Source organism: Scylla paramamosain, chromosome 3 (assembly GCF_035594125.1).
Source record: "Scylla paramamosain isolate STU-SP2022 chromosome 3, ASM3559412v1, whole genome shotgun sequence".
Classification (NCBI taxonomy): domain Eukaryota; kingdom Metazoa; phylum Arthropoda; class Malacostraca; order Decapoda; family Portunidae; genus Scylla; species Scylla paramamosain.
Genome location: NC_087153.1, coordinates 23,207,199 through 23,224,010, shown reverse-complemented (window position 1 = coordinate 23,224,010; position 16,812 = coordinate 23,207,199). Strand labels below are relative to the sequence as shown.

The following is a 16,812-nucleotide window of genomic DNA, read 5'->3' as shown; positions in this document are numbered from 1 at the left end:
TGTTGCATCTATGTGCACAATGGCCTAATTTACTCTCATGCCTAAGCTCTTGAATCTTCTGAATTTTCTACCATGTGGCTATGACTGCAGTCACTCTCAAACTGAATTTAACTGAGCTTTATATCTCTCACCTAACTCCTCTAACAAAAAAATTCTTTGACTATTTAACTTTCAAAGTCAAGCATATCCTTACTCTCTTCCATTTTGCAGAGATCTCCATTCTTGGAGAATGTTCACCATCAGCTTTGGCTTTCCTCTCCCTTCAGTGACCAATTGGTGAACTGGCCTTTAACTTTGCTATCCTCCACGAGCTACAGAAACTAGTGCAACATCCTACTTGTATTCCTGACCTTGGAGATATGCCCAATGTTCTTGACCTCTTCTTAGCTTCTAATCCTACAGCATATTGTGTCACTGTCTTCTCCATTGGCCTCCTCTGATCACAACCCCACATCTATCTGCATCTTGTACTATTGCTCCAATCCCTCCTCAGGATCCCTCAAAGCATAGGTGTCTTTGGTGTTTTACATCTGTGAATTGGGGAAATCTGAGGAGATAGTATTCTGATTTTCCTTGGAATGATTACTGGTTCCATGTCAGAGACCCATATCTGTGTGATGAGCACATAAAAGAGGTGATAGTGTCTAGCATGGAGGCACACATTCCTCACTCTCTCTTTAGCCCTAAACCTTCCAAACCTTGGTTTAACACAGCCTGTTCTCTATATAGGGATGTGGCCCACAAGTGATGTTTAAGCCTTCCATCCCCTGAATCCCATACACTTTATGTTTCTGCCCAGAATCATAGTCTATTTTCCAATTAGCCAAAAATTCTTTTATCAACAGAAATTGTCAAAATCTTTGAAGATCTAACTCTCTTTCTGACTTCTGGCATCTTGCCAAAAATATCTCTAATAACTTTGCTTCTTCATCTTTCCCTCCTTTATTTCAACCCAGTAACACCTCTGCCATCTGAGCTATCTCTAAAGCTGAATTCTTCACTCATACTTTTGATAAAAACCATCATGGATGATTCACAGCTTGTTTTTCCCTCTCTTCCACCCTCTAACTATTTCATGCTACCCATCAAGATCCTTTGTAATGATGTTTTCCAGGTCCTCACTGGCCTTAAACCTCAAAAGTTTCTGGACCTGACAGGATCCCACCTATTGTTTTCTAAAACTGTGCCCCTGTGCTTGCTATCTTGCCTAGTCAGACTATTCTATCTCTGTCTATCAACACCTACCTTTTCTTTTTGTTGGAAGTTTGTCTACATTCAGCTTGTTCCTATAAAAGGTGACCACTCTAATCCCTAAAAACTACCATCCTATTGCTTTAATTGGAGATATCTTAACTTGTAGTTCATGGTCTCAACTGTCAGTGTCCATAGTATCATCTCTCAGGAATGAGGTGTTAAGAGTAATCAATTATTATTTTTTTTATTTGTTCTCATTTATGAGTTGAGTCTGTACTTCAATAAAGTTTTCATTATCCAGAGTATATGATTATAATGATGGTAAAAGTATATCTTAACAGAGTAAAATCTATAACATTTTGAAGATCATATAAGAAATGCCCATAGAGAGCACAGTTACACACGTTAAAACAGCCAATCTCCTACAGAAAATAAAATGCATATACCAAAAAACTATACCTAAGCCAAATAATCTAAAGAAAACACATATCATTGTCAATGGCTAGTGAAATAATGCCATGCATTATGAAACAGTGGCATCCTTGGGCAGAATCTAGTTGCACAGCCAGATTCATGATTATAATTTTTAGGCAGTAAGTTCGGACTGTCAGCAATAACAAAATGAGTGGACGATGACTGTGTTTGTGTATGCTGTGGCAGATTACAACTCTGACTCATGAAAAAAAGCTGAAAACATCCATTTATGGGTGAAGTAAACATGGGAAAGAACTCAGTTATTGTACTGATCAGTATATATATATATATATATATATATATATATATATATATATATATATATATATATATATATATATATATATATATATATATATATATATATATATATATATATATATATATATATATATATATATATATATATATATATATATATATATATATATATATATTATATCATATACTATATACTACACATATTATAACATACAGAAAAAGAATGAGGAAATTACATTGATCATAAATATTGTTACAAGTGGCACAATATAGAGGGGAGAGAGAGAGAGATAGAGAATAAGGAGAAAGAGAAGGAGCAAAGAGAGTTAGAGAAGACAGAAGATGCCTGAGGCTGCCTGCCTTCCCCCAGTTTACTTTGAAAACCCATGCACTTACCAAGTCTTCTTCCCATATTAATTCTGACAACTTTGCTTTGCCCTCTCATATTGAGCCTGATATATAATATAAAAGAAGACTTAACTTCACATATAAAGTGATCAGATCCCACCCAACCCCTGTGGTTCGCCCACAATAATTTTTATAAAACTGTAATCTTTTTAAGGTGTGCAAGGGTGGTTGAGTGTGTGCAGCTGCTTGCCACCCCCATTCCTTCCCCGTTCCCCCCTTTTTTCCTTTGTCATGTAACTCAACCCACATGTCTGAGAGAGCGCACATTCACACTGCTCTTTTAGACAGAGTGGTATCAAAATTTCATTGCATCAACTCTTTATTTTTTCAACACTTGCACTGGTGCTGCTACTGCATCTATTTTTTTTATTTGCATATTTATTTGTCACTTTGTGTGGCGTTGTGCTGCCCACACCACCACCTAACACCACATTGTGGCCAGTCCCATCAGAGTTGTCAGCAGGTCCACAGCTTACCCACTCAATTAGACTGTTTCTGGTAGATGGTAGTTTTTAGGGATTAGAGTGGTCACCTTTTATAGGAACAAGCTGAATGTAGACAAACTTCCAAGGTGAAGTAAACATGGGAAAGAACTCAGTTATTGTACTGATCAGTATATATATATATATATATATATATATATATATATATATATATATATATATATATATATATATATATATATATATATATATGATAGTCACAGGTTGGCAGTTTTTGGGTTATTTCTGCATACACAGTTGCAGCATATTGGGATGATTAGCTTCAAATTTTGAAAACACATGATATATCAGCACCCAGTCATAATAATACTCAAGAAGGGTTGTCACACACTGGGATGTGTGTATCTGTCCATATGAGGGGCAGTGCTTGGCTAGTGTTTACATGCATTTTTTTTTTTTTTTTTTATAGGAGGGACACTGGCCAAGGGCAACAAAAATCCAATGAAAAAAAAAAAAAAAACCCACTGAGATGCCAGTCCCAGAAAAAGGTCTGCAACATTTGCGGTCTAAGATCTAATTTTCAATCTGTAGAACACCACCTCTCCTCTTCTAAACCTCATCTTCTTTTTCCTCACTGAAACTCAGGTGTCTGAGGCAACTGACAGTAGCCCCTTTTCTGTTCCCTCCTACTTTCTCTATCCTCATTTTCGATCCAAAGCTGGATGCTGCGTTTATGTGTGCAATGACTTAACCTGCTCTTGTGCCCACGCTCTTGAATCTTCCGAGTTTTCCAACATCTAGCTAAGACTAAAGAGTCACTATCATACTAAATTTATCAGTGCTGTATACCTCTCTCCTAACTCCTCTGACTATAAGAAATTCTTTGACTACTTAACTTCCAAAAGTGGAGCACATTCTGACCCTCTTCCCTTTTGCAGAGATCTCCATTCTTGGAGACTTCAATGTTCACCGCCAGCTTTGGCTTTCCTCTCCCTTCACTGACCATCCTGGTGAACTAGCCTACAACTTTGCTATCCTCCATGACCTAGAGCAATTGGTGCAACACCCTACTCGTATTCCTGACCGTCTTGGAGATACGCCCAACATTCTTGACCTTTTCCTGACCTCTAATCCTTCTGCTTATGCTGTCACCCTTTCTTCTCCATTGGGCTCCTCCGATCACAATCTCATATCTTTATCTTGTCCTATCACTCCAATCCCTCCTCAGGATCCCCCTAAGCGAAGGTGCCTCTGGCGTTTTGCCTCTGCTAATTGGGGGGACCTGAGGAGGTATTTTGCTGATTTTCCTTGAAATGACTCCTGCTTCCGTGTCAGAGACCCGTCTTTGTGTGCTGAGCGCATAAGAGAGGTGATAGTGTCTGGTATGGAGGTGTACATTCCTCACTCTTTTTCTCGACCTAAACCTTCTAAACCTTGGTTTAACACAGCTTGTTCTCGTGCTATACATGATAGAGAGGTGGCCCACAAAAGGTACTTAAGCCTTCCATCACCAGAATCTCATGCACTTTATATTTCTGCCCGGAACCATGCCAAGTCTGTTCTCCAACTAGCCAAAAACTCCTTCATTAACAGAAAATGTCAAAACCTTTCAAGATCTAACTCCCCTTGTGATTTCTGGCATCTAGCCAAAAATATCTCCAATAACTTTGCTTCTTCTTCTTTCCCTCCTCTACTTCAACCAGATGGCACCACTGCTATCACATCTATTTCTAAAGCTGAACTCTTTGCTCAAACCTTTGCTAAAAACTCTACCTTGGACGATTCTGGGCTTGTTCCTCCCTCTCCTCCACCCTCTGACTACTTCATGCCACCTATTAAAATTCTTCGCAATGATGTTTTCCATGCCCTCGCTGGCCTAAACCCTCGGAAGGCTTATGGACCTGATGGGGTCCCTCCTATTGTTCTCCGAAACTGTGCCTCTGTGCTTGCACCTTGCCTAGTCAAACTCTTTCAGCTCTGTCTGTCAACATCTACCTTTCCTTCTTGCTGGAAGTTTGCCTACATTCAACCTGTTCCTAAAAAGGGTGACCACTCTAATCCCTCAAACTACCGTCCTATTGCTTTAATTTCCTGCTTATCTAAAGTTTTTGAATCTATCCTCAACAAGAAGATTCTTAAACATCCATCACTTCACAACCTTCTATCTGATCACCAGTATGGGTTCCGTCAAGGCCGCTCTACTGGTGATCTTCTGGCTTTCCTTACTGAGTCTTGGTCATCCTCTTTTAGAGACTTTGGTGAAACTTTTGCTGTTGCCTTGGACATATCAAAAGCCTTTGATAGAGTCTGGCACAAAGCTTTGATTTCCAAACTACCCTCCTACGGTTTCTATCCTTCTCTCTGTAACTTCATCTCAAGTATCCTTTCTGACCGTTCTATTGCTGCTGTGTTAGACGGTCACTGTTCTTCTCCTAAATCTATTAACAGTGATGTTCCTCAGGGTTCTGTCCTGTCACCCACTCTCTTCTTATTATTCATTAATGATCTTCTAAACCAAAATTCTTGTCCTATCCACTCCTATGCTGATGATACCACCCTGCACTTTTCCACGTCTTTTCATAGACGTCCAACCCTTCAGGAGGTAAACATATCACGTAGGGAAGCCACAGAACGCCTGACTTCTGATCATTCTAAAATTTCTGATTGGGGCAGAGCAAACTTGGTATTGTTCAATGCCTCAAAAACTCAATTCCTCCATCTATCAACTCGACACAACCTTCCAGACAACTATCCCCTCTTCTTCAATGACACTCAACTGTCCCCCTCTTCTACACTGAACATCCTCGGTCTGTCCTTTACTTATAATCTGAACTGGAAACTTCACATCTCATCTCTAGCTAAAACAGCTTCTATGAAGTTAGGTGTTCTGAGACGTCTCCGCCAGTTTTTCTCACCCCCCAGCTGCTAACTCTGTACAAGGGCCTTATCCGTCCATGTATGGAGTATGCTTCACATGTCTGGAGGAGTTCCACTCATACTGCTCTTCTAGACAGGGTGGAATCAAAAGCTTTTCGTCTCATCAACTCCTCTCCTCTAACTGACTGTCTTCAGTCCCTCTCTCACCGCCGCAATGTTGCATATCTAGCTGTCTTCTACCACTATTTTCATGCCAACTGCTCTTCTGATCTTGCTAACTGCATGCCTCCTCTCCTTCCATGGCCTCGCTGCACAAGACTTTCTTCTTTCTCTCACCCCTATTCTGTCCACCTCTCTAACGCAAGAGTTAACCAGTATTCTCAATCATTCATCCCTTTCTCTGGTAAACTCTGGAACTCCCTGCCTGCTTCTGTATTTCCACCTTCCTATGACTTGAATTCCTTCAAGAGGGAGGTTTCAAGACACTTATCCACCAATTTTTGACCACTGCTTTGACCCTTTTATGGGACTGGCATTTCAGTGGGCATTTTTTTTATTAGATTTTTGTTGCCTTTGGCCAGTATTCTTCCTACATAAAAAAAAAAAAAAAAAGCAGTAGTCAGAAACTGAGGGATAAGTGTCTTGAAACCTCCCTCTTGAAGGAATTCAAGTCATAGGAAGGTGAAAATACAGAAGCATGCAGGGAGTTTCAGAGTTTACCAGAGAAAGGGATGAATGACTGGGAATACTGGTTAACTCTTGCATTAGAGAGGTGGACAGAATAGGGGTGAGAGAAAGAAGAAAGTCTTGTGCAGCAAGGCCACAGGAGGAGGAGAGGCATGCAGTTAGCAAGATCAGAAGAGCAGTTAGCATGAAAATAGCAGTAAAAGACAGCTAGAGATACAACATTGTGGCGGTGAGAGAGAGGCTGAAGATAGTCAGTTAGATGAAAGGAGTTGATGAGATGAAAAGCTTTTGATTCCACCCTATCTAGAAGAGCAGTATGAATGGTCATGTGAAGCATACTCTATACATGGATGGATAAGGCCCCTCTACAGAGTTAGCAGCTGGGGGGGTGAGAAAAACGAGGAGACGTCTCAGAACATCTAACCTCATAGAATCTGTTTTAGCTAGAGATGAGATGTTCAGTGTAGAAGAGGGAGACAGCTGAGTGTCACTGAAGAAGAGGGGATAATTGTCTGGAAGGTTGTGCCAAGTTGATAGATGGAGGAATTGAGTTTTTGAGGCATTGAACAATACCAAGTTTGCTCTGCCCCAATCAGAAATTTTAGAAAGATCAGAAGTCAGGCATTCTGTGGCTTCCCTGCATGAAGTGTTTACTTCCTGAAGGGTTGGACGTCTATGAAAAGACTTGGAATAGTGCAGGTTGGTATCATCAGCATAGGAGTGGATAGGACAAGAAGGTTTAGAAGGTCATTGATGAATAATAAGAAGAGAGTGGGTGACAGGACAGAACCCTAAGGAACACCACTGTTAATAGATTTAGAAAAGGAGCAGTGACTGTCTACCACCGCAGCAACAGAATGGTCAGAAAGGAAACTTGAGATGAAGTTACAGAGAGAAGGATAGAAGCCATAGGAGGGTAGTTTGGAAATCAAAGCTTTGTGCTAGACTCTATCAAAAGCTTTTGATATATCCAAGACAACAGCAAAAGTTTCACCAAAATCTCTAAAAGAGGATGACCAAGACTCAGTAATGAAAGCCAGATCACCAGTAGAGCAGACTTGACAGAACCCATACTGGTGATCAGATAGAAGATTGCGAATTGATAGATGTTTAAGAATCTTCCTGTTGAGGATAGATTCAAAAACTTTAGATAGAAAGGGAATTAAAGCAATAGGACAGTAGTTTGAGGGATTAGAACAGTCACCCTTTTTAGGAACAGGCTGAATGTAGGCAAACTTCCAGCAAGAAGGAAAGGTAGATGTTGACAGACAGAGCTGAAAGAGTTTGACTAGGCAAGGTGCAAGCACAGAGGCACAGTTTTGGAGAACAATAGAAGGGACCCCATCAGGTCCATGAACCTTTCGAGGGTTTAGGCTAGCGAGGGCATGGAAAACATCATTGTAATGAATTTTAATAGGTAGCATGAAGCAGTCAGAGGGTGGAGGAGAGAGAGGAACAAGCCACTAATTGTCCAAGGTATAGTTTTTAGCAAAGATTTGAGCGAAGATTTCAGCTTTAGAGATAGATGTGATAGTAGTGGTGCCATCTGGTTGAAATAAAGGAGGGAAAGAAGAAGCAAAGTTATTGGAGATATTTTTGGCTAGATGACAGAAGTCATGAGGGGGAGTTAGATCTTGAAAGAATTTGACACTTTCTGTTAATGAAGTAGTTTTTGGCTAGTTGGAGAACAGACTTGGCATGGTTCTGGGCAGAAATATAAAGTGCATGAGATTCTAGTGATGGAAGGCTTAAGTACCTTTTGTGGGCCACCTCTCTATCATGTATAGCACGAGAACAAGCTGTATTAAACCAAGGTTTGGAAAGTTTAGGTTGAGAGAAAGAGTGAGGAACGTATGCCTCCATGCCAGACACTATCACCTCTGTTATACACTCGGCACACAAAGATGGGTCTCTGACATGGAAGCAGTAGTCATTCCAAGGAAAATCAGCAAAATACCTCCTCAGGTCCCCCCAACTAGAAGAGGCAAAACACCAAAGGCACCTTCACTTAGGGGGATCCTGAGGAGGGATTGGAACGATAGGACAAGATACAGATATGAGATTGTGATTGGAGGAGCCCAATGGAGAACAGAGGGTGACAGCATAAGCAGAAGGATTAGAGGTCAGGAAAAGATCAAGAATGTTGGGTGTATCTCCAAGACAGTCAGGAATATGACAAGGGTGTTCACCAATTGCTCTAGATTGTGGTGGATAGCAAAGTTGAAGGCTAGTTCACCAGAATAGTCAGTGAAGGAGAGGAAAGCCAAAGCTGGTGGTGAACACTGAAGTCTCCAGGAATGGAGAGCTCTGCAAAAGGGAAGAGAGTCAGAATGTGCTCCACTTTGGAAGTTAAGTAGCCAGGGAATTTCTTATAGTCAGAGGAGTTAGGTGAGAGGTATACAGCACAGATAAATTTAGTTTGAGAGTGACTCTGTTGTTGTAGCCAGATGGTGGAAAACTTGGAAGATTCAAGAGCATGGGCATGAGAGCAGGTTAAGTCGCTGCACATATAAACACAACATCCAGCTTTGGATTGAAAATGAAGATAGAGAAAGTAGGAGGCAGCAGTAAAGGGGCTACTGTCAGTTGCCTCAGGCACCTGAGTTTCAGTGAGGAAAAGAAGATGAGGTTTAGAAGAGGAGAGGTAGTGTTCTACAGATTGAAAATTCGATCTTAAGACTGTTAAGACACTTAAGTTCATTGTCAGAAGGGCAGTCTGGCCTGGGGACATTTGTGGTCCCCTCCCCAGAAGGGGACTCCAACTTCAAGGCTGGTGTAGGAGTCGCCATGATAATTTTGAAATTTTGAGTGTGCTATTAGGTGCTTGTAGTTTTGTGTGGAAGAAGAGGGTTGTCTTTAGAGGGCAGGCTGTGACTACCCCCTTGTGTTGTGAGACACAAAGGGAAATGTTCAGTGAGGTCACAGCTGGGTTTAATGATAAGTGAAAGCACTGATACAGTGCTTTAGACCTCACTGGGAGTAATTATCATTTCAGCAGATGCCTACTCCCTCCATTATTGACTAGCAGTTCTTATTTGCCATCTGTTAAAGTTATATAATAAATGCATGTTAATGTTATTATATTCTGTTGTTTAATATTCCTTTATTTGTGGTACACAGGAATAAGTGCTAGTATAGGTGCTGTTGAGAGGGCTATGCCTCCCCCAATGTTCATTATAGAACTGTAGTGCTGAGAAATTAATTATGTATATTCCTACTTTTTTTCCTAGGCTAGGGCCCATGTAGTGTGCGGGGGGTGACCAGAATCTCAGTACCATGTGACTAACCCCTCCCCTTCCCCTCCTCTCCTCAGTGTCCTTTTGTCCTTGCTTTCCCCCCCCCCCCCCTCTCAGCGTCACTGTGTTGACCACTTCTATAACAAATTTACCCCGTGAATAAACGTAATTTCTCCTGCTTGGCCAGGTTATAGAGGCGAATTTTTCACCTAATCCCAGAGAATGGGGAGCCCTTAATATGATAAAATTAATTCTATAATGGTAAGGTCTTAAACCAGCCCAAACAAATCCCAGATAATTACGCCGCGCCAATGAGGTTGACGAATCTGATAAGTCTTCTTTGCTTCGCTGCCCTGTCACCCCTGTTGCTACGCAAGCCGGGAAGAGATACCAGACTTTGACTAATTCCCCAATTGATTTCAAAAGTCCATTGAATTAAACTTCTTAAAGTAACAACTATAAAGTAAACAGTAACTTAATTATTCATATTTTTCATCCCTGAACTCACAACCTAGTCGCCCCCCCCCCCACTAAAAACAAAATTATAACTTAATAAATTTCCCCATTGGAAACCTTTATCCTTAGTTTCCCGCCGATTTCCTCACAAGCAAAGCCAGTCTCTCTCGGATTCTCCTCAGGTGAGCATGCAGTCTGATAGTCTCCCCCTCCATTCCTGTAATATTAAGTAAGTGTTTATTTAACAATAATTTTACTAAAGAGTCTCTCTCGGATTCTCCTCAGACCCTCTCGGATTCTCCTCAGATATTCCTGATGATAAACTGTTTTCTGAGTGGATAGATATTCGCATTTTTTCGTTCTTTTTTTGTTGGTTTTCTCCACGGGACTAGTGAAACCACCTGGTTCGAGATCACCGTGTGAGACTGTCCTCAGGTATATACATACTTTTTGGATATATATTTGTTATTTATTTATTTATTCTCTGGTCTCCCCCACAACTCAGTAGTCGCGAAAATATCTCCATCGTAGTTTTTATGTAATTGAAGAATACGCTACCATTTATTTTGTATTTCTGAATTGCTTTCTTTTTATTATTATTATTTCGGATTATTCCATTATTTATTAAAAATCATAAAAGTGTCAGTATTTGTATTTCTCTTAATCCAGTGATAGGATTTGTAATTATCGTCTGCCACAAGGGAACATCACACCCCTTAGAGGGCACTAAAGAACAACAACAGATGTTTTTGTGTGCAGGAAAATGTTTATAAGGATTAAATTAGGCATGAAATTTGTAGTAACTTTTAAACTACAATACAGAGAGCTGATGATAAAGTACAATTAATGAATACCATGTATGTTTATGCAAATTGCTAAGGGGAAAATAAGTAAGGCAGCTATAAATACTGTGTACAGAGGAAGATACCTTCCAAAATTTAGAAAACTCTGGAATTGGAAAGTGTCAGGTCCCACGAGTTCTAGATAAAAAATCATGTACCTGTATTTAACATAATCTGGAATTTTGATAAGTCAATGAATGCTTAGCTCCTATTATGCCAGCTTATGGAGGATTTAGAGCAGTCAATAAATCTTATAGCAAAAATTTAGTTTTATTTTTTTGAGAACTGAACCATATTTTTCAACATCTTGGAATACAACAGGGTTTCTTTTCTTATTTTAAAAAATTAGACTAAAATAAGTTTCACCTGGTCTCTAAAAATGTTTACCTTACCTACATTTAAGTATTAGAAACACATTAATATTTAGCAGATCAGTATGTCTTTTAGCATGAAGTTCATATAATGCATTGTACATGAAATTCATGGTAGACAACTGAGCCCAGGAACAGTTCTCACCCAAGGAGGAGTTCTAACCCATCAATGTGTCTGTTCCCTGATCCTCACTATCCCTGGTGTACTAAAGATTGATAGCATATCCAGTTAATATTGTTTTTGGAGGCAGTTCTTGAATCTTCCCTCCTTGTTGCCAACAGTCTAATGGCAGAAACAAGCCCATCTCAATCTGAAAGCATCTTGTGCCCTGAAGGTTAAGTGGCAAAATTTACTGCAATTTTGCTTTCAGCATTTTTGGTAAAAAGACATACTGACATACTCAAAATGAGTACATTTGTAAAAGTTTAGCATAAGTTTAGCATCCTAACTCCCATAGAGGGAGTTAGGACCCATTTTGACCTATTTTTAATATAAGAGAAAGACCCTTGCTGTGTTACAAAATGTTGAACAATCTGACTTGGTTTTCATAATATAACTATGGCCATGTCATACATTTTTGCTATGATATTCACTGACAATATCAGTTGTGTATGCTGATAATTTTACAAAGAGTTTCTTGCATGAATGTTGAAAAAATAAAGGAAATCAGGAGCTCTTTTCAAGCCAATAGCCCAGTAACCCATGAAACATCTGGAAACCATAAAGTAAAAATTTCCAACTGCAAAATGTATTTTATCAGAATGTCTATTCATCCATTTATATACCAGACTGAAATCTCCACTAGAGCTTAAGCTGAAAAAAAAAGTACCCACACACACACACACACACACACACACACACATTATTGTTGGTGATTTCAATTGCAAGGAGATAAATTGGGAGATACTGACTACTACTGGAAGTGAGAGCTCATGGAGTAATAGACTATTGAACTGGGTAGTGGAAAACTTGATCACTCAATGGGTTGATTGTGATACCAGATTTAGTGGAAGAGATAAACCATCAAGACTTGATTTAGTGTTTACCAAGGACATGGAAACCATCGAAACTATACACTATGATAGCCCTCTAGGTAAAAGTGATCATGTGTTGATGGAATTTAATTTGGAAAATTAAAATGTAATCATTGATGAAAATTATAAGGTAAGAAGATTTAAATATAGTAAAGCTGACTTTGAAAAATTAAGAAAGTACTTTGTTGCTATGGACTGGAAAGATTTTGAAGATACAGATGTTCACGAAAAATGGGATGAATTTATAAGGATATATAATTCTGCTGTGGAGAAATTTGTTTCTAAAGGAGGAGCAAGATGTAGAAAGGGTAAGGAATGGTTCAATACAAAATGCAAAGAGGCTAGAAATCATAAATCAAATGCTTGGAATAGATGGAAGAAGAGGAAAACTGAAAGCAGATGGGAGGAATATACTGATGCTAGAAACAAGCACATTGAGATAATAAGAATGGAGAGAAGAAACTATGAAAGAGATACATTAGATAAGTGTACAAATGAACCTGAACTATTCTTTAGACATATTAGTGGGAAGACTGAGAGCTGAAGGAAAAATCTATGATGATGCACAGGACATGGAGGTTATAAACAATAGTTTCAGATCAGTGTTTACTGTAGAAGGGGAGTTTGATGCTGGAAGGGATAAGTTAGTGAGGAATATACTAAGTACAGTCCCAATCAGTTATGAAGAAATACTTAAGATGATGGAAGAGCTTGATGTAAATAAACCATCTGGTCCAGATGGAATATCAAACTGGATATTGAAAGAACATAGAGAACAACTGGCTGATAAAATCCACAGTATGGTGGTGAGTACCAAAAAATTGGAAGAGAGCAAATATTACACCAATATTCAAAGGAGGAAATAAGGAAAAGCCACTAAATTATAGACCAGTGTCATTGACTAATGTTGTAGGAAAACTATGTGAAAGAACAATAAAGGAAAGATGGATGAAACACTTGGAAAGAGATAAAGTTTTGGTAAATTGTGAACTTGGATTTAGAAGGGGAGGATCATGTTCCACGAACTTATTGTCCTTTTATTCAAGGGTAGTCGATATCGTGCAGGAGAGAGACAAATGGGTGGATGTGTCTACTTAGACTTGAAGAAGGCTTTTGACAAAGTACCACACCGAAGATTGCTAAGGAAGACAAAAAATTACGGAAGAATTGGAGGAAGACTGCTGGAGTGGATGGAGGATTATCTGGATGACAGAGAGATGAGAAATGTAATACAAAACCAAAATTCATCTTGACTGAAAGTAACTAGTGGTGTCCCACAGGGGTCAGTGTTGGGACCGATAATGTTTGTAATATATGTGAATAACATGAATGAAGAAATAGATAGTTATATGAACTTATTTGCAGATGATACTAAGCTGATGAGAAGGGTTGAAAATGTAAATGACTATATGGTACTGCAAGATAATTTAAATAAGATAAATAGATGGAGCAAATCTTAGCAAATGGAATTCAATTTAAGTAAATGTAAAGTAATGGAGTTTGGTAAGAGTAAAAAAAGAATACATCATCATTATGAGATGGATGGTGTGAAGTTAAAGAAATCAAAAGAAGAAATGGATTTGGTAGTAACAGTTACTGAAAATTTGACTCCAGACAGACATATTGATAAAATTACTGGATAGATGATGAATTTGTTAAAAAAGAGTGAGAATGGCATTCTCATATTCAGATGAAGGAAAGATAAAAAAGTTGCTGATTTCCATGATAAGACCAAGATTGGAATATGTGGCAGTGGTGTGGTCTCCTCATACAAAGAGGAATATTATAAAATTGGAAAGAGTACAAAGAGCAGTCAATAAGATGGTTCCGAAGTTGAGTAAGTCGACCTATGAAGAGAGTTTAAGAATGTTGGAAATTCCCACCCTTGAAAATAGGAGAGAAAGAGGAGATTTAATAAACATCTATAGAATGATAAATGATATGGAAAATGTGGACAAAGAGTGTTTTATAAATTTAGACATGCAGAGTACAAGGGGACACAGTAAGAAGTTGAAGAAAGTTAACTGCAGAAGAGACATCAAGAAGTATAGTCTTCCTCGCAGAAGTGTGAACAAATGGAATGAACTCAGTGAAGACATTGTGAATGCCGAAACTGTCCATGCTTTTAAGACCAAACTGGATAGAGGCAGGATACTATGAGATTACTCCCCTCCCATAAACCACAACTAGGTAAATACACACACACACACACACACACACACACACACACACACACACACACACACACACACACACACACATTGAGCAGGGGTTCTCAACCTTTTGTAAGCTGTGCTCCCCAAAGCTGGTTCAAAGCAGTTGAGGCCCTCTCCTCCCTGTGCCACCCACACAATCCCCTCCCCAACTATGCCACCATAGACTGATAGACAGAATCAGATAGAAAGATAGATAGACAGATAGCTGCATCTCCTTTATACTAATAGTCAGTGAGTCTGTGATTTCCGTGATTTTTTTTTCCCTCCTGTCCTGTGCTTACGCTCCCCATGGGCATGCCCCCCCAGGGGGGGCATGCCCCCCAGTTGAGAACCACTGTTATAGAGGACCACAAGTATGAGCTGAGCCTTGCTGAGCTCATGGTACAGTACAACAAAAAAATTGATCCTGCATGATATCATTGAGGTGAAGGAGAAAATAAGGGAGGTAATGAAGATAGATCATGGCTGGAAGGGAAAGGACTTGTATAGAGTGAGGAAGGCCATTTTCATTGAACCTTTCCATTTCTCAGGGATAATGGGTGCAAAAATTTATATGTACAAAATCAGATGTCAGATTTTCAGTTAAGTCAGACTGGTCTTCCCCTATAAGTCCAACATTTTTTGTGTTAGCATTACATTATCATAATTCCCGATCATTAATTTTCAGCTCTTAGGTTGCTTATTAAAAATAAACAATTATTATTATTATTATTATTATTATTATTATTATTATTATTATTATTATTATTATTATTATTATTATCATTATTATTATTATTATTATTGTTACTATTATCATTATCATTATTGTCATTATCATTACTGTTATGTATTAATATTAATACTACATACCCATACACACACATTTTCACTCCCAACCACAAACACACACATCCTCACACATTCCATGTAACATTATTTCAATACAAAATATTTCACTGTAGATGGTATAAACTTAAATATACAGACAAAGAATAACAGCTGCAATGGAATGTATCTTACCAACACAATCCTGTCCTTCCTGGCTAGCATCCTTCTGACTTGCATCAGTTGTCTTCTGATCCTCTTCAGCAAACATATCTAGTACTGGAGCAGTTCCTGGAGCTTTAGAGCGTTCAATCTGAAAATTTGTAAGTGGTAAAACATTGTGCTGTATAATGCATAGCATACACATTATGAAAAAAGGAACTCCATTTTTGGGAATATGCTGGATGGTGCAAACAATATTAAAATTATACTAAATGCCAAAAAGCAGATATAAAATGAAAGCCACCAACATGTTTTCTTCCATTCATTTTCAAGCAATTAGATGAATGATGTGGCCAAAAGTAGCTTTAAATACAGGAACTCATGCTTTTATTTATTGTTTTTGTTGCATTCAATAGATGGTTATATAAGCAACCACTATTTATAATCAAGCATCAATCTTTATGCTTGAACCTCTGATCTGTCAATTAAAAAATATAAACCAAATAGGGTATTTATGAGTTAGTCTTACAGCATATATGTACAGAGGCACTTTACTGTTTTTTCCACTTGCAAAATGAATATTTGGTGTAAGGGCAGTCACCCAATCAAGACCCACTTCAGCTTTGGACAGCAATTATGGCTCAGATGGTAAAGAATAATTAATATTGACTGTCCTGTCAGGTATATCCCCAGCATGTTGCTCTTATGACTACCCTTTACATCAATATCTCAATGTTTAAAAACAAAGCATTATACAAACACATGTCTGCTTGGCAGTACATTATTATTATATGTTAACTCAGTGGATCTCAAACTTTTCATGAACTACTCTGTTTGGAAGTTTTGAAGCCTTTGAGACACACAGTAAAGAAAATGTAGTGTATGTAAATTTTATTTTCAAAAGAAATTAAATGTGTTCTCATTTTTATTTAAGGTAATGGGGTAATGGACAAAGATCTAAATACACATAGTCACTACTGACTAACTGGCTGTCTTTTTTGGGTGGCAGGCCAAGCTTCATCACCAAAAAAGGCAGGGCTACCACCCACCAGTCCTACATATGTGTTTGATAAAGGAGTCATTCCTATCAAAGCCATTATCATGTAGGCTGCAGGGGAAGAGGAGAGGATGAACAGGATTATGTAATTAATTTGACTAGAATGTAAAGAAATGAACATCAATTTAAAGGGAATATAATCTAATATAACAATTGAGCCCAAAAAAATAGATTAATGATAGTTTGCCCCATATACACACACACACAGGTTAGGTTAATCTAAGCTGTGACAGGAAAATGCAGATCTATGTAAAAAATAAGAAAGGCATCACAGGTAAGACAGCCA

At 38.6% G+C, this 16,812-nt stretch overlaps 1 protein-coding gene across 3 annotated transcripts in view; it reads right to left on the bottom strand.

The window, feature by feature from the left end:
* The window catches only part of LOC135093018 (CD2 antigen cytoplasmic tail-binding protein 2 homolog), a 101,961-nt gene that overhangs the window by 14,437 nt on the left and 70,712 nt on the right, over nt 1-16,812 (bottom strand). For all 3 annotated transcript variants that reach the window (XM_063991883.1, XM_063991886.1, XM_063991874.1), the window contains exon 6: nt 15,503-15,620. In XM_063991883.1, coding sequence (XP_063847953.1) covers nt 15,503-15,620 — 118 coding nt within the window. The remainder of the gene's footprint in view (nt 1-15,502; nt 15,621-16,812) is intronic.